At 45.0% G+C, this 23,358-nt stretch overlaps 2 protein-coding genes and 1 pseudogene across 3 annotated transcripts in view; 2 read left to right on the top strand and 1 right to left on the bottom strand.

Moving 5' to 3' along the window:
- LOC119909381 overlaps positions 1 to 4,868 on the top strand; it is a 44,739-nt pseudogene extending 39,871 nt beyond the window's left edge.
- The window catches only part of LOC119909371 (NACHT, LRR and PYD domains-containing protein 12-like), a 216,718-nt gene that overhangs the window by 112,350 nt on the left and 81,010 nt on the right, over positions 1 to 23,358 (bottom strand). The window lies entirely within an intron of this gene.
- LOC119909395 (cleavage and polyadenylation specificity factor subunit 3-like) overlaps positions 1 to 23,358 on the top strand; it is an 88,131-nt gene that overhangs the window by 63,335 nt on the left and 1,438 nt on the right. The window contains exons 1-17 of one of the 2 annotated variants that reach the window (XM_038727597.1): positions 5,232 to 5,414; positions 6,009 to 6,072; positions 6,156 to 6,253; positions 6,507 to 6,635; positions 15,625 to 15,802; positions 16,015 to 16,104; positions 16,188 to 16,338; positions 16,588 to 16,763; positions 16,849 to 17,007; positions 18,445 to 18,591; positions 18,762 to 18,914; positions 19,001 to 19,109; positions 19,513 to 19,611; positions 21,206 to 21,300; positions 21,534 to 21,621; positions 21,708 to 21,774; positions 22,008 to 22,104. In XM_038727597.1, coding sequence (XP_038583525.1) covers positions 5,344 to 5,414; positions 6,009 to 6,072; positions 6,156 to 6,253; positions 6,507 to 6,635; positions 15,625 to 15,802; positions 16,015 to 16,104; positions 16,188 to 16,338; positions 16,588 to 16,763; positions 16,849 to 17,007; positions 18,445 to 18,591; positions 18,762 to 18,914; positions 19,001 to 19,109; positions 19,513 to 19,611; positions 21,206 to 21,300; positions 21,534 to 21,621; positions 21,708 to 21,774; positions 22,008 to 22,104 — 1,971 coding nt within the window. In that variant the 5' untranslated portion in view covers positions 5,232 to 5,343. Of the gene's footprint in view, positions 1 to 5,231; positions 5,415 to 6,008; positions 6,073 to 6,155; positions 6,254 to 6,506; positions 6,636 to 15,624; positions 15,803 to 16,014; positions 16,105 to 16,187; positions 16,339 to 16,587; positions 16,764 to 16,848; positions 17,008 to 18,444; positions 18,592 to 18,761; positions 18,915 to 19,000; positions 19,110 to 19,512; positions 19,612 to 21,205; positions 21,301 to 21,533; positions 21,622 to 21,707; positions 21,775 to 22,007; positions 22,105 to 23,358 lie in introns of those variants that run through there. The other variant, XM_038727598.1, reaches the window with a different exon arrangement.

The raw sequence follows: 23,358 nt of genomic DNA, 5'->3' as shown, positions 1-23,358 counted from the left end.
CTAGGCTACATAGTAATTTAGGTTTCTTCTGGGATAGAGGATGTTTCTTACACACACATATCTATCTATCTAATACACTGCTCAAAAAATACTAGAAACTAAAATAACACATCCTAGATCTGAATGAAATAATCTCATTAAATACTCCTTTCTTTACATAGTTGAATGTGTGGACAACAAAATCACACAAAAATTATCAATGGAAATCAAATTTATCAACCCATGGAGGTCTGGATTTGGAGTCCCACTCAAAATCAAAGTGGAAAACCAAACTACAGGCCGATCCAACTGTGATGTAATGTCCTTAAAACAAGTCAAAATGAGGCTCAGTAGTGTGTGTGGCCTCCACGTGCCTGTATGACCTCCCTACAACGCCTGGGCTCCTGATGAGGTGGCGGATGGTCTCCTGAGGGATCTCCTCCCAGACCTGGACTAAAGCATCCGCCAACTCCTGGACAGTCTGTGGTGCAACGTGGCGTTGGTGGATGGAGCGAGACATGATGTCCCAGATGTGCTCAGTTGGATTCAGGTCTGGGGAACGGGCGGGCCGGTCCATAGCATCAATGCCTTCCTCTTGCAGGAACTGCTGACACACTCCAGCCACATGAGGTCTAGCATTGTGTTGCATTAGGAGGAACCCAGGGCCAACCGCACCAGCATATGGTCTCACTAGGGGTCTGAGGATCTCATCTCGGTACCTAATGGCAGTCAGGCTACCTCTGGCGAGCACATGGAGGGCTGTGCGGCCCCCCAAAGAAATGCCACCCCACACCATTACTGACCCACCGCCAAAGCGGTCATGCTGGAGGATGTTGCAGGCAGCAGAACGTTCTCCACGGCGTCTCCAGACTCTGTCACGTCTGTCACATGTGCTCAGTGTGAACTTGCTTTCATCTGTGAAGAGCACAGGGCGCCAGTGGCGAATTTGCCAATCTTGGTGTTCTCTGGCAAATGCCAAACGTCCTGCACGGTGTTGGGCCGTAAGCACAACCCCCACCTGTGGACGTCGGGCCCTCGTACCACCCTCATGGAGTCTGTTTCTGACCGTTTGAGCAGACACATGCACATTTGTGGCCTGCTGGAGGTCATTTTGCAGGGCTCTGGCAGTGCTCCTCCTGCTCCTCCTTGCACAAAGGCGGACGTAGCGGTCCTGCTACTGGGTTGTTGCCCTCCTACGGCCTCCTCCACATCGTAGGAACTGAGAAGTGGTCTGTTTTCACCACCTGCATAACCACTCCTTTATTGGGGGGGTCTTGCTAATTGCCTATAATTTCCACCTGTTGTCTTTTCCATTTTATATTTCTAAACATTATGTTTTGTCTATTTTACACCAAGTTTGTGATCTTTAGATTGCGTAAATCTCATCTTTGTTAGCACTTTCCAACTAAAAGTTTGACCGGTCTTTCGAGAACTCTCCATATTGAATCATATATCATTTGAAAGTTTTCTACAGCACAACGTTAGCTAGTCCAAATCAAGTCATATTCCTCGCCCTTTAAAGCAGTTAGAGCATCATCATTTTACACACAGGTTTTTTAAAATATCTTATCATCCTTATTTCATGTGGCATTTTATCTGTAAATATAAATAATCCATGAAAAACAATATCTTGATAAACTCTTCTGTAAATGTCTTGAGTCTTATCAATATGCTGGAAAATGGATTTGCCATACACAGACCTGTATGTGTAGCCAACAAAAGCACTTTCGTATGACGGTCACATCACGTACATCAAATCCTTGTGACTTTGCTGCAGGGGAATAAAGACACGAGAGACTGAGTTTACTTTCTATTGTGTCGTCTGAACAAAAAGCTCTTGTGAAAAGGATCAGGGTCCAGTCTGACCACCTCTTCCTCTAGTGAGGAGAAAACTTTGATATGTAGAGCAAGACACTTAACCCTTCGTTGCTACAGAGGCGTCAACCTCTGACATGTTTAGCAATTGTAAGTCTCTTTGGATGAAAGCGTCAGCTAAATGAATAAATGAAAGCAGAAAGTCAAATGTTAACAATAATATATATATACAGTGGGGCCAAAAAGTATTTAGTACTGATGATCCAGAAGAGGACTGGGTGAATATCATGTGGTCAGATGAAACCAAAATAAAGCTTTTTTGTAAAAACTCAACTCGTCGTGTTTGGAGGAAGAAGAACACAGAGTTGCATCACCATACCTACTGTGAAGCATGGGGGAGGAAACCTCATGCTTTGGGGCTGTTTTTCTGCAAAGGGGACAGGAAAACTGATCCGTGTTAAGGGAAGAATGAACGGGGCCATGTATCGTGAGATTTTTAAACCAAATCCTCCCATCAGTGAGAGCGTTGAAGATGGAACGTGGCTGGGTCTTCCAGCATGACAATGATCCCAAACACGCCGCTCGGGCTCCGTTAAAAAGCATTTCAAGGTCCTGGAGTGGCCTAGCCAGTCTCCAGACCTCAACCCCATAGAAAAGCTGTGGAGGGAGTTGAAACTCCGTGTTGCCCAGCGACAGCCCCAAAACATCACTGCTCTAGAGGAGATCTGCAGGGAGGAATGGGCCAAAATACCAGCTACAGTGTGCAAACCTGCTGAAGACTTACAGGAAACAATGACCTTGAGTACTGACCAAATACTTATATTCCACCATAATTTACAAATAAATTCTTTAAAAATCCTACAATGTGATTTCCTGGAATTTTTTTCCTCCTCATTTTGTCTCATAGTTGAAGTGTACCTATGACAAAACAGACCTCATCTTTCTAAATAGGAGAACTTGCATAATCAGTGGCTGAAAATACTTTTTTGTGTATCTCTCAAAATAAATCATACGTTGAAAATGTCATGCTTTTTTGACAAGCAGCACATCTATTAAAGTAACAATGTTTTTCCACTGGTTCTCAGTTTGTGAGGAAATACATTTTGTTGTAATATTTGGGCGTTTCTGTCTGATTTAGATCTCTCACGTTGTTACTGTTTGGAGCAGGTCTTTATTCTTTTGCTACTCTGGAATAAAGTTGGTTCAATATAAACAAAGTAGCTCAGATGTAGTAAAGGACTTTTGCCATGTTGCTGTAGCTGAGCTTGCTACGTTTCTCCTGGTTGTAGCTTCAGTGTAGTGAAGCTTAATTTAATGTAGAGTTAACTGGTAGCTTGGCTCACTACATTTTCCAAGTGGTTTGTCCAACACTGTAAACACTAGTGTTTTGTTAATTATAAATACAATTGTTAAATATTTAAAGCAAAACAAATGCGCACATTTAGATGCATATAATTATTTGCTGCTGAGAGAAACACCTTCTCGGTGCCTTTATTCTCTGTTAACTTCATCATTTAGCCTCATCTGTCTCTGTGAAATACAGTCCTTTATTGATATGAAATTCCCAAGTCAGTTTTATTAAGTGCAAAATCACAAACTTGTCTCAAAGCTTTACAATCTGTACATCATGTGGCCTCTCTGTCCTCAGACCCTCTGTTTCTGACAGAAATTACTCAATACAAGTTGAATCTGATCTGAGAACAGTCTGGAAACAGTTTAGTTGTTCATGTGTGAATGCTGGTCAAACTGTTTATTTAGCGGGACAACATGCAGAGGACAATATTTGACATCCTGCTCTCATATTAGTTGTCTTCTTCTTCAGGTCCTTTTCTCAGACAGTGAAAGAATCCTGGAGACAGTTGACACAGATGAGTTTCAGCCTGTTTCTCTGTCACACTGACAAACTGAGGAACACTGCTTCATGTTGAACAGCAGTTAGGACTCATGTTGGATAGAAAATCACTCTGACTGTGTTTCTTCCTCCAGGGTGGACCATGGTGGAGAGCAGAGGTTAAAACCTGGTCTGAGGAAGTGTAAGTGTGGATTCAATCTGACTCATGATGACAAAACAGCACACAGTCAGTTTCTCTTTATACAAAGTTGATAGTTGTGATATTTATTCATTCAAACATTACTGACTAAATGCATCATCATTAAACTTTATAGAAATGAACAACATCAGCACACAAACAAAGAATAAACCTTCAGATGTGTCTGATGATAAACTGCTGCTGTGTTGTGTCTCGTTCTCTCCACCAGATTTCTGTGAACTCACACTGGACACAAACACAGCACACAGAAAGCTCAAACTGTCTGACAACAACAGGAAGGTGACACGGGTGACAGAAAAAGCAGCCATATCCTGATCATCCAGAGAGATTTGACTGCTGGCCTCAGCTGCTGTGTAGAGATGGTCTGACTGGTCGCTGTTACTGGGAGGTCGAGTGGAGAGGAAGTGTTTATATATCAGTGAGTTACAGAGGAATCAGAAGGAGAGGAGGCAGTAAAGACTGTGGGTTTGGAAGAAATGATCAGTCCTGGAGTCTGTTCTGCTCTGATGGTCGTTTCTCTGTCTGTCACAATAACAGAAAAACAGTCCTCCCTCTCTCCTCCTCCTCCTCCTCCTCCTCCTCCTCTAACAGAGCAGCAGTGTATGTGGACTGTCCTGCTGGCTCTCTGTCCTTCTACAGAGTCTCCTCTGACACACTGATCCACCTCCACACCTTCAACACCACATTCACTGAACCTCTTTATCCTGGATTTACAGTCTGGTCCTCTGGTTCCTCAGTGTCTCTGTGTTCTGTGTAGGAGGGAGACAACTTCCAGTCCTGTGGTTTAAATGTTGGTGGTGGACGAGGCTTCACTTTGGTTAATATCTGGCTCACTGATTGTGCCTTTAATGTCAGAAATGTGTTTTCTTAGAAATTGTGAAATGATCTCAGGGCTGAACTTGTTGTGTACAAACTGTGTTGACTCTGATTTTCACTTTAATAAAGTTTTCTTGGAGCAGCATCTAGTAGCTGCTGATGGCTGCAGAGCTTCTCATTTATTTCAATAAAGGTTTGAAGACAAAACTCAACAAATAGTCTTGATTTATTCTGTTGCTCAAGTACATTTCTTTTCCTGCTGAGTTTGATCCTCACAAAGGCTAAATCAAAAGATAAGTCAGGCAGGAAGGAAGTGAAGCCTTGAAGGTTTATTATTATTATCTGAAAAATATAGAGATATATAAAATAGGATTTAGTTTTTTCTCTCATTATTATTTTAATTATTTTATGAAATGAAGTTGTGTCAACAAACATAGTTCATGCAACATACTCCGGTACAGTAGGTGGCGTATGCACCTTTAAAAGTCATGGTTGCAATCTGCCATAAAAGAAGAAGAAAAACACACTCCCAAAGGTGGAACCAAAGTTACCAGCAGTTGTACCACACGGAGGTATTTCAGCAGGAGCCGGAAGTGAGTTAAAGTTGTGGCAACGCGCGGAATAGCTGAAGTTCTGAGTTAATTTAGTATTTGTGGAAGATTATAAGTTTATTCAGGTAAACATGGCGTCTAAACGTAAATGTGACGCCACGGTTCCTGCGGAGGAAAGTGACCAACTGCTCATCCGCCCGCTGTGAGTTCAAACACAACGTTTACCTGGTTTAGCCTCCGTGGCTGCTGCTCTCTCACCAAACTCCATTCAGAAAAACACCAATTTAGTAGATCTTCCTTTTATCAACAAAGGCCAAAGCTTTTTTAAACTTGCTATTTAAACTTAACTATTCATTAGAGGCAAGGCTTCATTTCGGCGCAGACCAAATGTACCAAACATTATTTATTTAAGAAGGTTTTCAACGTGGAAATCTAACCGCGAGACTTGACGTTAACTTCAACAACATTCATTAAAATCAGATGCTTATTGGTGGATTCTAGAAATTCTGAGTTAATAATTTAACTGATTAATTAAATTAAATAACGTATTTTGGCCTTTGCTGGCAAAGTGTTTTAAAAGTGCTTAATTTTTGAGTGGAGTTCTGCTTGATGTTCCTCTGGGGGCAGATATGCATCAGCTGGTCCTTCTGTTATTATTGGTTCTGCTGGGTTTGATAGCTGAGTTTAGTTTGTTAACGGTTCTTGGGGAAGAGTTTTGTCTTTAAGGCTGAAACCTGAAACATCTGGATGTCAGTTAGACATGAAAGTGATGCTGTCTCTGTGTGTTTGTGTCCAGAGGAGCAGGACAGGAGGTGGGACGGTCCTGCATCATCCTGGAGTTCAAGGGACGAAAGATTATGGTCTGTTTTTAATCCCATCAGCTGCACGGTATTCAGCTTTCAGTCACCTCAGTGTGTAAAAACGTGTGTGTGTTGTGGTTCAGCTGGACTGCGGGATCCATCCTGGTCTGGACGGGATGGACGCTCTGCCGTACATCGACCTGATCGACCCGGCTGAAATTGACCTGCTGCTCATCAGCCAGTGAGTTCCCAACATTTATCAGCACAGCAACCAGAGAACACTTTAATATACACACACTCAGCTGTACTAGCAGGTGGACTTTAATGTCCAAGTGTGTTGTTTTCCCTTCTCTGTACAGACTCGACCTGTGTATGAAATGTGCTTTCTAATCAAACTGCTTTGCCTGACATGATGCTGAGAAATCAGACCAACATAAAGGTCAGGGCTGATGTGGACCTGGAAACTCCTCAGTAACTGTTGCCCTCCCTCTCAGCTTCCACCTGGATCACTGTGGAGCTCTGCCCTGGTTCCTGCAGAAGACCAGCTTTAAAGGACGCACCTTCATGACTCACGCCACCAAGGCCATCTACCGCTGGCTGCTGTCCGACTACGTCAAAGTCAGGTAAGACCAGGACCCAGAGTCACATAAAGCCGCTGTTCGACCTAAAGTACCTCTGGGTACTTTTAAGTCCCCAAATCTCTTTTCAAGGAACTAAAAGGTTCCTTCAGCCCACTGTTGTGTGCGTTTCCACCGTGGTCTGAAGACCTGCAACGATTTGTCAAATTAACCAGCTGAGGAAGGCTGTAGGTCTACACGCCATACAAAGGGATGTACATTGAGACAGTGGAGGAACAGCTATTGACAGAAACTTGAACTTTGACCTTAACACTTCTGCTGTCTTCAGACAGTCATTTTCTACGCAGACTGAATACTTTTAATGTGGACAAAACTTTGATGACTCTATTTTATAAATGTTCTATTGAATCAATTTTAACTTTTTGTTGCATCGCTTTGTTACGGGAATCTTACGGTGAAAAGCAAAAATAAACTGTCTAACAATGTTGAGGTAGCCAGCAAATAATAAAAAATAATAATAATAATTGGAACTGAACAACTTTTCTTGGCAGAAATATATAAAAGACAAGTTATACGTAAGGCTCAGATTATCACAGCCAGCTCTGACCACCTTCTCTTGGAGGAATTTGTTCTTCTCCCCTCTGGGCGAAGTTACAGATTGCCCAAAATAAAAACTAACAGATAAAATTTTTTGTAATTTTTGCACCCACGGCAATTAATGCCCCCAATTTGCACTTTTTGATCTTGAGTTGATGCTCAGAACAATAGATTGTTGAGGCTACTATCTCAACTTATTGAGTAGTTTTAGACGAATAAAAAGAGGTTGTATATAACGGCTGTTCTTATCTTTGTTTATGTCTCATGTATGTTTGTTTTAACCCTATTGCAAAGGAGGGGACTTCAACATGGTATGTAATCCAGCAGTTGACAGGCTCAGTACGGCAGGTGGTCACCGTATTTGGAAATCAACAGACATCCTTAAACAATACATGAGCGATTTTGGTCTTTGTGATGTTTGGCGTTCTCACCACCCCACTCTTAGAGAATATACCTTCTTTTCACCAGTCCACCACTCATTTTCTCGCCTTGACTATTTTTTGGTTAGCAGCTCAATTATGACAGACATTTCCAACACTCAGATTCACCCTATCACTATCAGTGATCATGCACCGGTTTCTATCACTCTTACTAAAAAAAGGGTCACACAGCCAACTAGAAGTTGGAGATTTAACGCATCATTGCTTAAAGACCTAGATTTTATAAATTACTTCAAAAAGGAGTGGGCAATATATATGGAAACTAATGACCTGCCAGGAACCTCGCCATGTCTTCTTTGGGAGGCAGCAAAAGCAGTCATGAGAGGTAAAATAATCTCCTATTCATCATACAAAAAAAGAAAGAGAGATCTTGTGAATTACAGCTAGAACAAAAAATAAAAACATTAGAAACTACCCTTGCTGCCTCCCCACAGGAACACATGCTGAATGATCTGAGAAAATCAAAACTTGAATTAAATGAAATTATTAATAAAAAGACCCAATTTCAGTTGCAAAGACTACGCTTGGAGAACTTTGAACATGGCAATAGATCCGGCAGATTCTTAGCCAGCCAATTGAAATTGAATAAAGAAAAAATAACTATTTCTTCCTTAAAGGACTCAGCTGGGAATCTGACTTATAACCCAGAAGAAATCAACAATGCATTCAGAGATTATTATAAAAACTTATATACATCACAAATTGACCCATCTAGCTCTAACATCGATGCATTTCTGAACAATATAGATTTGCCAAGGTTAGATGATGAACAGATCAGGGCTCTGGATTCACCTGTTTCAATGGCTGAACTCCAGGAAGCTCTCTTACATATGCCGAATAATAAAGCCCCTGGGCCAGATGGTTTTCCCGCTGAACTCTATAAGGAATTCTGGGAAATACTTGCGCCCACATTCTATAGGATGGTTATGCAAATTAGGGGTACTTGCATGTTGCCTCCAACAATGAATTCTGCTAATATCAGCCTGCTCCTTAAACCAGACAAAGACCCCACACTCCCGTCCAGTTATCGCCCAATATCACTTATTAACGCAGATCTTAAAATCATCTGCAAAACCCTAGCAAGAAGGCTAGAGAAGGTCACTCCTGGTATAATACACTCTGACCAAACAGGATTTATTAAGGGTAGGCACTCCACCAACAATACACGCAGGCTACTTAACGTAATAGACTATGCCACTATTCATAACCTGGAAACTATAGTTGTTTCTTTAGATGCAGAGAAAGCATTTGACAGAGTAAATTGGAAATTTCTATTCGCTACTTTATATAAATTTGGATTTGGAAACTCTTTCATAGATTGGATTAAAATCTTATACAGTTCCCCAAGAGCTTCTGTCAAAACAAATGATCATACTTCTCCATGCTTTAGTCTCCAGAGGGGTACCAGGCAGGGTTGCCCACTCTCTCCCTCGCTATTTGCTATTTTTATAGAACCACTAGCAGCTGCGATCAGACAAAATAATAATATTAAAGGAATTCAAACAGAAAATATACACCATAAGATAAGCCTTTATGCAGATGATGTATTACTTTTCCTCCTAAACTCACAAACTTCTCTTTCTGAGACAATCACACTTATAGATAAATTCTCATCCATCTCAGACTACTCCATTAACTGGAGTAAATCCATAGTTTTACCTGTAAAGTGTGATTTCCAGAGTATATCTACCACACCGCTAAAGTCTGGGAATATTAAATATCTGGGTGTCAATATTTCCTCCAGGCTGTCAGAACTGACATGGCTAAACTACACGCCTTTACTTAAATCTATAGAGGATGACCTTGTACGGTGGACATCATTACCTATATCACTCATGGGAAGAGTCTCCACCATAAAAATGATGGTCCTACCTAAAATCAATTATCTGTTTTCAATGTTACCCACCAAACCCTCTGCTGTCTGGTTTAAATCACTGGACTCAAACATCTCAAAATTTTTGTGGAAAAATAAACCCCCACGAATCAGTCTAAAAACTATGCAAAAAGCAAAAGACTGTGGTGGTTTAGAACTGCCAAATTTTTATCATTACTTCCTGTCTAATAGACTACAATATATCTCAAAATGGATCAATCAGAGCCCCCTGGACCACTCATGGATGGACATAGAACAAACCTTCTGTAATGAAATTAAAATTTCCGATATGCCATTCATCAGTTCCAGCATCAAACGTCATACCTGCTTTAAAAGCATTAACATAAGCACTTCCTTGGCAGCTTGGTGGGAACTTCTCAAAATATCTGGGTCTTCACCTATCCCATGCAGATTTACCCCAATCTGGAATAATCCTGACATCCTGCAAAATAAGAAAACACTAAATTCCCCACTGTGGTATGACAAAGGGATAAGACATCTAGAGCATGTAATGCAAGGCAGTAACTTTATTCCATTCCAGGATCTAGTGGCACAATATGGAATTAGCCATAATAGATTTCTGGAATTTCAACAGTTTAAATCCATAATTCAGGCTAGATTTAAGGATAAAATAATGGACTTAGATTTACCTCCAATGATAACAGACTTTCTTAAACTCTCGCCTCCAAAACTGTTATCAAAAGTATACATGTTACTGTTAAAAACAGATAGTTCAATCTCTCTCCCATTCTTAAAATGGGAAACAGATCTATCCATTAGTCCAGACCAAAATTTTGGATGCAGATATGTTTAAATACCTTTAGAATGACTACAAATCCCAATCTACAACTTATACAGTATAAAACTCTCCATAGAACACACTATACTGGACAAAGGATGTTCAGAATGGGTCTTATGCAGTCAAACATCTGCCGGAACTGCTCAGGTAACATATCTGATAGTTACATGCATGCTATGTGGCAATGTACACCTGTTCAAAAGTTCTGGCAGAAGATATGTGAAGACCTATCGATATGGCTAAGTTACCCCGTCCCAGTTTCCCCATCACTCTGCGTGCTGGGGGACCTAAGTGACATTAGTATAGAGGTTGACACATCATACATGCTTCTCACTGCCTTATGCATCGCCAAGAAAACTATCCTCATGAACTGGAAGGCCAAAAAGAATATAAGTATCACCCAATATCGGAATCACCTTATAGATCACATTAGCATGGAGAAAATGTCTGCTGTAAAAAAAAACAAATTGACACAATTCCAATCTCTCTGGTCCCCCTTGATCAACTTTATCACTTAATGGGGGTGGGTGTGTACTGCCTTGCTGGTCAGGGTCCCGTACGGCTGGTAGGTGTGTCTGGGGGTGGGTTGATTCTTAGATGCATTGCGGTGCGGGCGTGGGGGACTTTTTCTAATTTTAAATGTTGGTTGATGGCATGGTGTTGGCGGGGGGGGGGGGCGGTGGTGCGGCGCTCGGGTTGCCTAGGGCGCGGGCTTGACGGGGGGACCGGTGTTTGCCCTGTATTCGGCGTGCCGCTGCTGCGGGGTGGGTAGCCACTCTGCTTAGGTGTCGCGGGTTGTTGGTATCGGTGCGCGGGTGGTGATTTTGACTCGCGCGCTGTGCGGATGTGGTGGCGCTCGGTGCTTGGCTGCCTCCCTGTGTGTCCTGTGTGTGGGTCCGGGTTGGGGGGAGGGGGGGGCGGCGGGCATGGCGGTGGAGGTTGGTGGGGGGGGATGCTTGTGGTGGGTTTCGGTCTGGTGGTGAACGTGCGGCGTGGGTCACGGTGTAGCCGTGGGTGGGGTCTGTGGTCTCTCTGGCTGCGGGGGGGATGGGGGCGGTTTGCGCCGGCTGGCATCTCTCCTGCGCAGCGCATTACTTGGCTGTTGTGTGCCGCTAGTTAGATTGGTAGCGGGGTAGTGTTGATTGGCTCATCTGTAGGTCATTATTGGCTTGCGTGCTTGTCGGGGGTTGGGGGCATCGGGTGCGGGCCGGGACTGGGCTGGTGTGCGGCTCTGTCCTGTGTGCATGCTGTGCATCCTGATAATTGCATTTCGGTTCTCTGAGGGGTCTGGCGACTGGTTGTTGGAGGGGTGGGGGACCGGGAAGAAGGGGTTGACGGGGTGGGTTGGGGGTGCGGGCTGGTCCTTTTTGAGCTGGTTGGGGGGTGTCTCCTCTGGATTTTAGTGCCCGGACTGGATGCTTGGTGGTTGTGCCGGGATCCTGTGTATGGAGGGATTGTGCTTTGGGGTGTGTCGATGGTTGCTTGCAGTCGCGTCGCGGCCCTCTGGAGTGTGGTCGTGTTGAGTCCTAGGGGCTATTTGCATCTGCTGACTCCCTAGGGCTGAGGGGCTGTTGCTGCTGTCGCGGGGTGATTGCTGTCTCTTTTCTTTGGGGACGGTGGGGGTTTGTGTGTGGGATGCTTCGCTGCTAGGGAGGGAAGGGAGCGGGGGTGGGGGTCTTCTGGCCTGACCTGGCCTGAGTGGCATTGCCTCCTGGGTGTGGGCCGACCTTCGGATCTGGGCTGTTGGGACGTTCTGTCCTTGGGTGGGGTCCTTGCTGCCCCGGACCTGCTCCCTTGGGGGCTGGTGGTGCTCGGAGTACTGCTGATTGTGGGGGAGCGGTGAGGTGAGGGGTTAGCAGTGGGGCTGCCGGAGGGGCCCCGGCGAGGACGGGGGATTGTTGGACTTTGGGTTGGGGCTGCACTGACCTGCCTCTGGAGTGTGTGGGGGTCTGGGGCACGGGGCTTTGGAGCCTCTGGGTCTGGGGCGGGTCTGCGCGCTGGGGGGGCTGGGCCCCCCTGGGCCCGTCCTGGGGATGGGCGGGGTTGTCACTGACTCTGGGGTGCTACGGTGCTAGAGGGGCTCTTGCTATAAGCCCTGGGCTGGAGGGACCTGGCGTCCTCCTGCTTAGGGGGGTGGGGGACGGGACTGAATAAATGATGGGGCCAGTCAGGAATCTGGTCTTCTAGCCTCCCTATGACCTCCTTCACCTTTCCCCCTTTGGTCATGTCTCACAACATACACCCTTAGGATCCTGGGGGACGGGCAGCCTGCAGGGCGTTTGGGGGGTGGGGCTGCTTTATTGCGGCCTCGCACTTCTTCCTCCCTCACTGCCTGCCCCTCAATTTTAATTACACATTAGACACAGAGGGCTTGGGGGGTGGGAGGGGCACGATGGGAGGCTCCACTACCTGACAGTTGTGGGGTGCCTGTGTCACAACTACCCTCCAATTTTAGTTGCACCTTAGTTACCACACACCTTATCTTCACTCCACCATACAACACTTCACAATCCATGACATGCATCCAACACAAAACAATACATTTACAGAGGCAGGCAGAGGGGTTGAAGGAGTGGGAGAGATTCTCATTGGCCTCGTGTCCTACCCCTGGAGCCCCGGGCGTTGGGGGTGCTGTGGGGTTGGTGGCGGCCTTGCCTGATCTGGGGTGGGCTGGGGGGGTCGGGGCTCCCCTGGTGTGGGGGCCCGCCCTTGGCCTAGGGTTCTGCGGACTCGGGCTTGTGGCCTTTGCTCATTTCTGGGCGGGTGGTGTGTCCCTGGGCCTGGGGGCCCGTTGTCTCCTCTCCTCGCCTGGGCCCTCTTCGGCAGAGGTGAGGCTCCCGCTGCTTCCCCCTGCCAGCTCTCTCACGGTGGGGGCATTCGGGAGTCTCTGGGGCGCATGACCGGTGCTGTCGGGGTAGGTTTTGGTGCTCCTCCTTGGGGGTGCTTGACTGGGGAGGGCTGGGCCCCTGTCCGGGGATGAGATCGGCCTCGGGGGCTGCTGTCACTGGCTGCACTGTAGGGAGGGATGCCTCTGGCTGGGCTGGGGGACCGTTGGCCTGGTTCTCCCGCGTTATCGCTCCCTGGCGGTAGCGAGCTTCCCGGCACGGCTTTCTGCTGTTCTTCCTTGGGGCGGGGTACAGCTTCCCCCTGGACATGCGGTCTGGGGTCCTTTGCGCTTTGGGGGGTCGCAGGGTGTCCTGGCTTCTGGGGGTGGGGGTCTGCGGTGGGATTGTGGGGCGATTATCGATGCATCTTGATGTATTATACTTTTTCCCTGGGCAGGGTCTCTGGATGGCTGCTGGGCGTTTAGTTTGTGCGTTGGAGTCCGGGGGAGGCATCTCCTCATTGGCTTGGAGGGACCTGTTTGCGTTCCTGTTTTGCTTCGTTGGCCTCGGATCCGTGCTTGCCCATTTCTCTGTCGGCCAGTTGTTGGACCCCTCTGGATACTGAGGTTATAGTTAGTTTTCGGGATGTGCAGTGTGGGTGCGGGGCAGGGCTGTGCTCCGGTTTGTTCTGGGTTTGTGCCTGGAGTTCTCGGCCCTTGATGGATGGGTGGGTTGTTGGTGGCATGCAGCTGAGCTAGTTGATTTTGCCTCGTTGCTGGTTTGGCTGGTGTTGCATGGCGGCCGGGGGGCGCGCTGGGCATGGGGGATGTCGGCTGGCGCCGGCGGCCTTAGTTTTTTCCGGCGGTTGGGGGGACGGTGGACTTTTATTGGCGGGTGCACGGTGACCTGTGCGGCGCGTTTGCTGCCGGGCTGGGACTTGCTGCTGGTGTCTCTCTCCGCTGGCTTTCGCTGTCGTGTTGTTCCGTTTGCTCTCTCTCATTTGCCCGACCTCGCACGCGGGATTCGCGGGGGGCTGCTGGGCATGGGTGTCGCTGTGCTCGCGCAGTGTGCGCGTTGGGCTCGTCACTTGTGCATTGGTGTTGATGATTGCGTGGCATTTGGGCATTGTGGTTGTTTGCTGCGCGGCGGTGGGGTGCTGGATGGGGGAGGCCACTGGTCTATGTTGTGTCTGCGCCGCGGTCGGTCCGGGCGCTGCTCTTCCTCTTTTGCGTTCCGTCGGCATTACGTTGTCAACTGGCATTTGGGTCGGGGTCTTCTGCGTTTGCATCGCGGTGCATCTGGGAGTCTTTGTTTTTTTTTGATTTGATTTATTCTTTTTCTTTCTTCCACCCCTATTGGCTACTGGGGTTCTTGCCTGCCTGTTACAGTCGTGGCGTCCCACTCTCTCTAACAACTACATTCTTTAACAGGCTTATGCGCACACACATGTACATACACACACATACAGACACATTCACCCACACAGACACAAACAAACTTAGGTTGTCCCTGGTAGAATTATTCCTGATGCCTTTCTTTCAGTTACTTATTTAAATTAATTATTATTCCAGCTCTCGTGGCTGTGTTGTGTTGCTTATTTAGTGTGTGTGACTGTTTCTTGTTTTCATTGTTCTCTTAGTTGTCTTAATATGTCATTAATATGTCAGCTGTTTATTGCTGCTGTTCGGCTGGTTTTCTTTTACTATTATTATTATTTTTATTGTTTTTTTTGTTTGTGTTTGTTTGTTGTTGTTTTTCTCCTCCCCAAGCCCCCCTCTCTGTTCTCTTGCAGGTTTCGTTGCTTTCTGCAATTGGTGTTTCCCACAGCTTTTCCCTGTTGTCCCCACCCTCCATCCCCCTTTCCCCCTTCTCTTGCAGGTGTTGTCCTTTCTCTGTGCTGTCTGTTTGTGCCCCCCCATCCCCGTGTCTGCCCCCCTGTCCGGCCCGGTGACAAATCAATACATAATTAAATAAATAATAAAACAGACAAAGGAGTATTTTAATACTCTCTTGTTAAAGTAAAATCTGTCTGGCACAATATGGTATCCAGGTCATTATACTCTATACCAGGCTGCTGGGCAGGACAGGTTAAAAAAAAAAAAAAAAAAAAAAAAAAAAACCCTATTGCAAATCAAATTTCCCCTGGTGGGACAATAAAGCTTGAACTTGAACTTCAGCATGTATAACCTGCAGTACTTCAGCGTGTATAACCTGCAGTACTTCAGCGTGTATAACCTGCAGTACTTCAGCGTGTACAACCTGCAGTACTTCAGCGTGTATAACCTGCAGTACTTCAGCGTGTATAACCTGCAGTACTTCAGCGTGTATAACCTGCAGTACTTCAGCGTGTATAACCTGCAGTACTTCAGCGTGTATAACCTGCAGTACTTCAGCGTGTATAACCTGCAGTACTTCAGCGTGTATAACCTGCAGTACTTCAGCGTGTATAACCTGCAGTACTTCAGTGTGTGTTGTAGTAAAGCTGACCTGTTTTCTGCAGTAACATCTCTGCAGACGACATGTTGTACACGGAGACGGACCTGGAGGAGAGTATGGAGAAGATCGAGACCATCAACTTCCACGAGGTGAAGGAAGTGGCAGGGATCAAGTTCTGGTGTTACCACGCCGGGCACGTCCTCGGAGCCGCCATGTTCATGATCGAGATCGCCGGAGTCAAGGTCCGTCAGAAGCAGCGAGTCCAGATCTCATGACTCTGCTGTCTCTAGTTTCTCCTCAGCTGGTTCACAGGCCGACTTCTTTCCACTCTGATGTTTCAGTTTGCAGCTTCAGAGCTTCTCATGTTACTGCGTTTCTTTTACACACACTGACATTAATGTGGCTTTATCTTCTACCTGTCGCCTGTGCTGATCCTGTCCTTCTGTGTCTGTAGTTGTTGTACACAGGAGACTTCTCTCGTCAGGAGGACAGACATCTGATGGCAGCAGAGATCCCCAGCGTCAAACCCGACATCCTCATCACTGTGAGCGAAGCTGCAGAGAAACTCTATTTAAACGCTGAGGAGAATGTGGAGCAGCTCTTCATGTCTCTCTGTCTGTCTGTCAGGAGTCCACCTACGGGACTCACATCCACGAGAAGCGAGAGGAGAGGGAGGCTCGGTTCTGTAACACCGTCCATGACATCGTGAACAGGGAGGGCCGCTGCCTGATCCCCGTCTTCGCTCTGGGTCGAGCTCAGGAGCTGCTGCTCATCCTGGGTGAGATGAACCCACACTCGTCACAGTAGAGTCCACCTTCAGACAGGAATCCTCCCAAAGTGTTGTTGGGTCAGTTGCCATCCGTGGTCATGCTGGGGAGAATGGTCTGGTCGCAGCGCCCTCTGGATAATTCGCCTTTGGCTCTGAAGAGTTTTAAAACGATTATCTTTACAATAAACTCACAGCCTGTCTTAAAATCCTACATGTACTCTATAATACATGTGAGTGTACTCTGTGTGTGTACTTTAGATGAGTACTGGCAGAACCACCCGGAGCTCCACGACATCCCCATCTACTACGCCTCGTCTCTGGCCAGGAAGTGCATGGCGGTCTACCAGACCTACATCAACGCCATGAACGACAAGATCCGCAAGGCCATCAACATCAACAACCCCTTCGTCTTCAAGCACATCAGCAACCTCAAGGTCAGTGAGCGCGCTCTGTAGGGTGTCCCGTCACTGTGACGTCACGGGTTTGATCTTTTTTGACAATTGTTGTTTTGCATTTCAGAGCATGGATCACTTCGACGATATCGGCCCCAGCGTGGTGATGGCGTCCCCCGGTATGATGCAGAGCGGTCTGTCCAGAGAGCTGTTTGAGAGCTGGTGCACCGACAAGAGGAACGGGGTCATCATCGCCGGGTACTGTGTGGAGGGGACGCTCGCCAAGGTGGGTCCGGCTCATCAAACTGAGAGTGAAGCATGCTGGGAAACAGCAGAGTGTATAATAGAGAACAAAGAAGCTACAAAGAAACTTAAAACTTCAATTAAAAGCAGAGTTCATGTTAGATGCCTGTCCCGTTTACTGGCCTAATGTGGCGACACGTTTAAACAGAGAAACTCAGGTCTCAATTAGAAGCCTGGTCTGTTTTTTATAGAAGTTCTTTAAATGTATAAAACCTCTGAAAGGCCACCGGGTCGCCTGCTTGATCTGCTTCTACAGTGGTGTGATTTCAGATTTCTTATTTTTTGTTTGTCACACAAATGTTTCAGATCATCAAACAAATTGAAATATTAGATGAAGATAACGCAAGTAATCACAAAATGCAGTTTTTAAATGAATGTTTTTATTATTAAGCATGACGTCTAGCTTTTGAGGATCTTTTGGTCTACTTCACTTTGTCAGGCAGGTCCTGTTTAAGTGATTTCTTGATTGAGAACAGGTCTGGCAGTAATCAGGCCTGGGTGTGGCTAGAAAAAGCTCAGCTTTCCAAAGTTGTGATAAACCACAATTGATTACTGTTTTAACAGGGGGGGCAATCACTTTTTCACACAGGGCCATGTAGGTTTGGATTTTTTCCCCCTTAAATATAATAAACAATAAATAAATAATAATAATAAATACAATAAAAACTGCATTTTGTGTTATCTTTGTCTAATATTTCAATTTGTTTGATGATCTGAAACATTTCAGTGTGAATTATGTGCAGACAGAGTCACAGTGACGGATCATTACAACTTAGCGATGCATCCACGGTCAGACGACAACTGAAATGAACACCAAGTAGTTACTGGAAGATGTTCTGTTCCCACTGCTGAGCAGTTCAAACAAGTTAACACTCACAACAGTCAGTTTGTGCCAAAAACAAAACGGTGTCTTTATCGGTTATCAATTCAGTATTGACCTCAAATATCAGGCAACAGTAAACATGCATATTCTACAGATCAATTATCATTTAAAATATGTGAGTTAAATGGTAATTCCCTCTAATATAGCAAAGCTTATTGCAAATTCCAATATCAGTCAAACTTAGAAATATTTTTTAAATTGTTCAGCCCCAGATTTGTGTATTTTGATATTTTACTAATTCAAGTAATAATTATTTATGTATAGTAATTATTTATAATAGAATTTAAATTAATGTAATTTCTTGTGAGTCAAAGGTGAGTTCAGCCTCAGACGTTTCTTTCTTTGTTCAGTGACCAATTTTTGGGATCATGCTAGAAACGTTTGTGTGAAATGTGAGTGTTTGCCATTATGCTCTCTAATATCAATCTTATCATTAGCCTCAGTACTCTCAACCAAAAATGTCTTTAGATCAGAGGTTCAGTGAACGCACCACAGTGTGGATGGTAACGAGAGATTCATGGTGTGTTTGTGTTTCAGCACATCATGACGGAGCCGGACGAGATCGCCACCATGTCCGGTCAGAAGCTTCCTCTGAAGATGTCTGTGGACTACATCTCCTTCTCCGCTCACACCGACTACCAGCAGACCAGCGAGTTCATCAGAGCGCTCAAACCTCCTCACGTGGTAATCACGTGACCCAAACGCGCGCACACACACACACAATGTATAATATTACTTATGAATGAGCTCTTCTCCCGCTTCCCGCCTGAACCTGCCGTCATCCCCGAAGTCAGAGAGGAAGTCAGAAGAAACGTGCAGCTTCATGTGTTCATCAGTCTGTTTTGTGTTTTCAGATTCTGGTCCATGGCGAGCAGAACGAGATGGCCCGTTTGAAAGCGGCTCTTATACGTGAGTATGAAGACAACGACGAGGTCGACATTGAAGTCCACAACCCGCGAAACACAGAGGCCGTCACGCTCAACTTCAGAGGAGAGAAACTGGCGAAGGTTTGATCAGAGGTTTTATAGTTCAGCAGGTGAATGTTTTGAGTGTGTCGTTCAGCCCCGTTAACTCCCAGCATGCTCTGCTGCAGGTGATGGGCTCTCTGACTGACAGGAAGTGTGTTCAGGGTCAGAGGGTCTCCGGGATCCTCATCAAAAGAAATTTCAACTATCACATTGTGACGCCGTCGGACCTCTCCAGTCAGTAACACCGTCTGTGTGTGTTTGTACCTGTCTATCTGTGTGAGGACTGACTTTTAAAATGTCATTGTGAGGGCCATTTGGTTCACGCTTGGTTTTAAGATTTAAGTGTAGTTTTAGGTTAGGGGTTGGGTCGGGATTAGGTGTTCAGTTGTGATAGGTAAGGTTAGGATGAGGGAGCCATGAAATCACTGAGTTAATTTCTGACCTTTGAAACAATTTAACAGCAGATGAAGAATTTCATAAAACCCTCATTGTAAGTAACAACAGAGTAAGCGTGTTATTATGTTGCCACTTCAGATTCCACATCATCCTGTTTTGCTGTGTCCCTGAACACATCCCTGTGTGTTGTGTTCAGGTGCTGTGGTTTTCCCCTCATTGTTTGGTGTCTCTCTTTGTTCAGACTACACAGATCTGTGCATGAGCACAGTGACCCAGACTCAGGCCATCCCATACACCGGACCCATCTCCCTGCTGGTCAGCCAGCTCCGCAGCCTCGCAGGTGGGTCAACAACTCAGAACACCGGGCGCTTACACATCACCTGAACGCACCTATAACCACACTTCTTATTCTGTTTCTTTACTGGAGGAGAACCGTTCTCCACTTCCTTTTTGACTAATGACTTTTCTCAATTTTATATTTAGTTTTTATCCTTCTTATATGTTTGTCTACTTCCTGTTTCCATGTATTCGAGTTTATTGTCATCCCTATAATTTAAAATAAACTCCACAGAATATAATTTAAGAATATAAATAGGGGTGGAAAGTATTGGAAAGTAATTATTTATAAACTCAAGTTTATTGTTTCATATTTCTGGTGCAACGAAAGAATCATTTGGCTGATTTCTTTTTGAAGTTACAGACTCTAGAAACATTTTAAACCAGCTGATTTTTATATTCACTTGTTTTGAGAAAATGGAACAAAAGTTAAAAGTGCAATTTTCTGCACGAGTACTTTAAGTACATTTTGCTGATAATACTTCCGTACTCTTAAAAATTATAAGGAAGTGACTACAGGGCTGTTTATACTTTAATTGACTGTCATCTGCATAGAAACGTTCCAGCACCAGTGGCCTGTACTACGAAGGGAGTTCAACCTACTATGAGTTAACTCGGGCTTATCTGGCAAGCTCACGGTTGACCAACTCTGACCGCCTACACTGGAGTTTAATGGTACTACGAAGGTGGATAAGATGTTGGTTAGTTGAGTCCGTGCTAGCCCCGTGTTAACTGGAGTTGGTGCGCGTTTGGATAAAAGGGGTGTGTTCGGCCGTGCAGGAAGAGTCTTTTCACAACGGCGCATGCTCTGTAGTTCTCCAGGGGGAATGCACGTTGGTAGTGTCAGGAAATTATGAATGTAAAGACACGTTAACGGCTAAATCTAATATCGTGGCGGACGACACAGCCAGGGAAGCGTTTTGGCATCGCATGGAGTAAATTTTTTGCCTAATTATCTTCAGTGTTCTTATTGTTGTTCAAATCTCTATTATGTATTTTATGGGCTCTTCTTTTATTTATAATATGATTAAGATGTAAAGATACAGCTGCACATAAGGTCCATTGTAATAGGAAAAAAAGGAGCCAGTGGAGAGGAGGAATAGAGAGAAACTATCCCGTTAATTAATTAAGATTCCTCTCTAAAATCACAGCTCGGCTGCAGGGGTCACTCTCTGAACGTGATGCTGTTCAGAACTTCATTGCAGCTGCATGAAATCTAAACACATTTTATGAAGTGGTGTGTATTAATATCCTACTTCTCATCATTAACACTGAGTACAGATGTGGTGTGTAGTCCACATGCAGGGTAACCTTGAGTTAACCACCAACAAAACCTGCTCGGAGCAGTTTAGAGATACGGCGTAAATTGCCATGGCAAAAGACCTCGGGTAACACCTGTCCACCTTTCGTAGTACGGGGTTAACCGGGAAGTTACACCCGACATCACGAAGTTACTCCTGAAGTTACCTGGATAAGCCAGTTACCCCGCTTCGTAGTACAGGCCACAGGACTCACTCCCTTTTAAAACGCTGCAGGATGTAAACATGTGTTTCCTGTAAGTCAGTTCTTTATAAACGTGTTTCGTTTGTTGTTTTCAGGAGACGTGGAGCAGGTTGAGGATGCGAAGAAGATCACAGTCAGGATATTTAAGAGCATCACTCTGGTCCACGAGCCCGGCATGGTGCTGCTGGAGGTCAGAGACCAAACAATAAAGAATAAAACCTCCACAACAAGCTTTTCAGACACTTACGATGTTTCACTCTGTCCCCAAAACAGGTTCACGTTAAACAATAATAATTAATAAAGATTATGTTATTCAGTTCACCCTGAGGGGAACATGAGCGCTGCTAGCACTGCTAATAACACGAAACATTGTTTTCACCGTCCAGTTTAAATGTAACTGAGGTTTGTATTTTGTGTCCTCAGTGGATCGCCAACCCACTGAACGACATGTACGCTGACGCCGTCACTACGGTGGTCCTGGAGGTCCAGTCCAACCCCAACGCCCAAAAATGTTCGTAAAAACGAGGCACTGTTTTGTTTTGTTTTAACGACTGATCAACAGAAAGAAATCTCTGACACTCTGTTCGTTTGTTTCAGTTCTTGAAGGAAAGATAGAAACGTTCGACATGGATGTGTTCATAGAGAGACTGGCGCTCATGCTGCAGTAAGTACAGTTCACTCACCTGGTGGGTGTTTGTTTTACCCTGCCGGCAGTGCCAGCCGGGAGGAGTCTGACTAGAACGACACAATAACCTGCAGAGTTTTAGCTGAGAGTTTAAAATCTGTCAGTAGAGATTTCAGAATAAGAGCTTATCATGCGGGGTATTGAATGTGGGGAGGTACTGAGTTTTTTTAGCAGACAGCAGCTTAACACTGTTAATGTCGTCTCTGTTGCAGCGACATGTTCGGAGACGACAGCGTCGACTTCAAAGACGGCAGAAACCTGAGCGTGACGGTGGACGGAGTCACCGCGTTAATCGACCCAGAAACCAGAGTGAGTACAACTCCTGAACAGAGTGAGACGTCCTGTTGGTGTCAGATCTTCTGTCTCTATGTTGTCCGCTTGGTGTAACTGCGCACACAGCAGGAGGCTGAAATGTTCATCACCCAAAGAAAACAAAACTGCACTTTTTTAACAATAAGGAAAAATATAGAAACTGACCATACTTTATTCTTTAAACAGAAAGTGTATAAGTGCTAGTTTCATCCAGTGGTGAGGGTTGCGAATTACAAGAATTTCAACTCCCCCTCCTCTATCCAAGCAAGTAGTATAGCTACGGTGCCTGAGACAGGACAAAGACGTCATCTATGAGATAGAAGAGTTGCCAGTCAAGAAATTAGGTTTATTTAGATGGATATATAAATTATATTTACTTAATTATTCTTAGTTACTTGTTCATTAATAACATTCATTAACAGCCACATCAAGAAATGAAGTGCTACATGATGTCTCATACTCCTGTAATACATTATTTTACAACTTGGGAGGGTTGGTTCATCTGGACTAACATACCAAAGTAAATGAAGAACATCTCAAACACTATCACATCTAGTTCATCAAGTATGACCACTGACAGATACCAGGACAATGTGAGCCTCACTGTTTCTGCACCACAGTCCGTTATAAACCATATTGTCAGGTGAGGATCAAGGCTCCTCTACCTTTGCATGCAAATAAATTTCTTTTTAATTTTTTTTTTAAATACAACAGAAACACAAAGTAGTACCGACAGTCATAATTTCAGCTTGTCGTAAAGCGGTGCAACTTTTTTAATGGGCATTTAGCATGTGAAAGTACAAAATACACATTTGTGTGCACAGTGGCAAATCAATATCCAGGTTTTTAATGCAAATTCTCAAAGTATTCATTATTGGTCACATGATAGGCACATGGTCTTGTTATATATCACCATTAGCAGTAAAAAGAAATACATGTTTTCCACCAGGGCAGTAAGATGTGAAGTTTAGCTGCTGATCTGAGCTTTGATGCTGTTACCGTTTCATTACCAATAATATTCATCATATGTTTGTCTCAGGAAGGTAACGGCACATTTCTGCTCACGTAATACAGCCATAACAGAGGCTTTAGAATAACTACATGAAGTTACAATCCAACTACATATTTACCTACCAGCACAGTAAAGGTTTAGCTGTCTGATCTGAGCTCCGATGCTGTAAGCTGCGGTTTTATTGCCAATTAGTGATCAGCTGATTGTCTCACGAACCAAAACAGAGCGCTGGAGAGAGA

This window comes from Micropterus salmoides, unplaced genomic scaffold, assembly GCF_014851395.1.
Source record: "Micropterus salmoides isolate LMB-PRFRI ecotype aquatic unplaced genomic scaffold, ASM1485139v1 Ms_hic_scaffold_18, whole genome shotgun sequence".
Classification (NCBI taxonomy): domain Eukaryota; kingdom Metazoa; phylum Chordata; class Actinopteri; order Centrarchiformes; family Centrarchidae; genus Micropterus; species Micropterus salmoides.
This window is presented reverse-complemented; position numbering and strand designations above follow the sequence as displayed.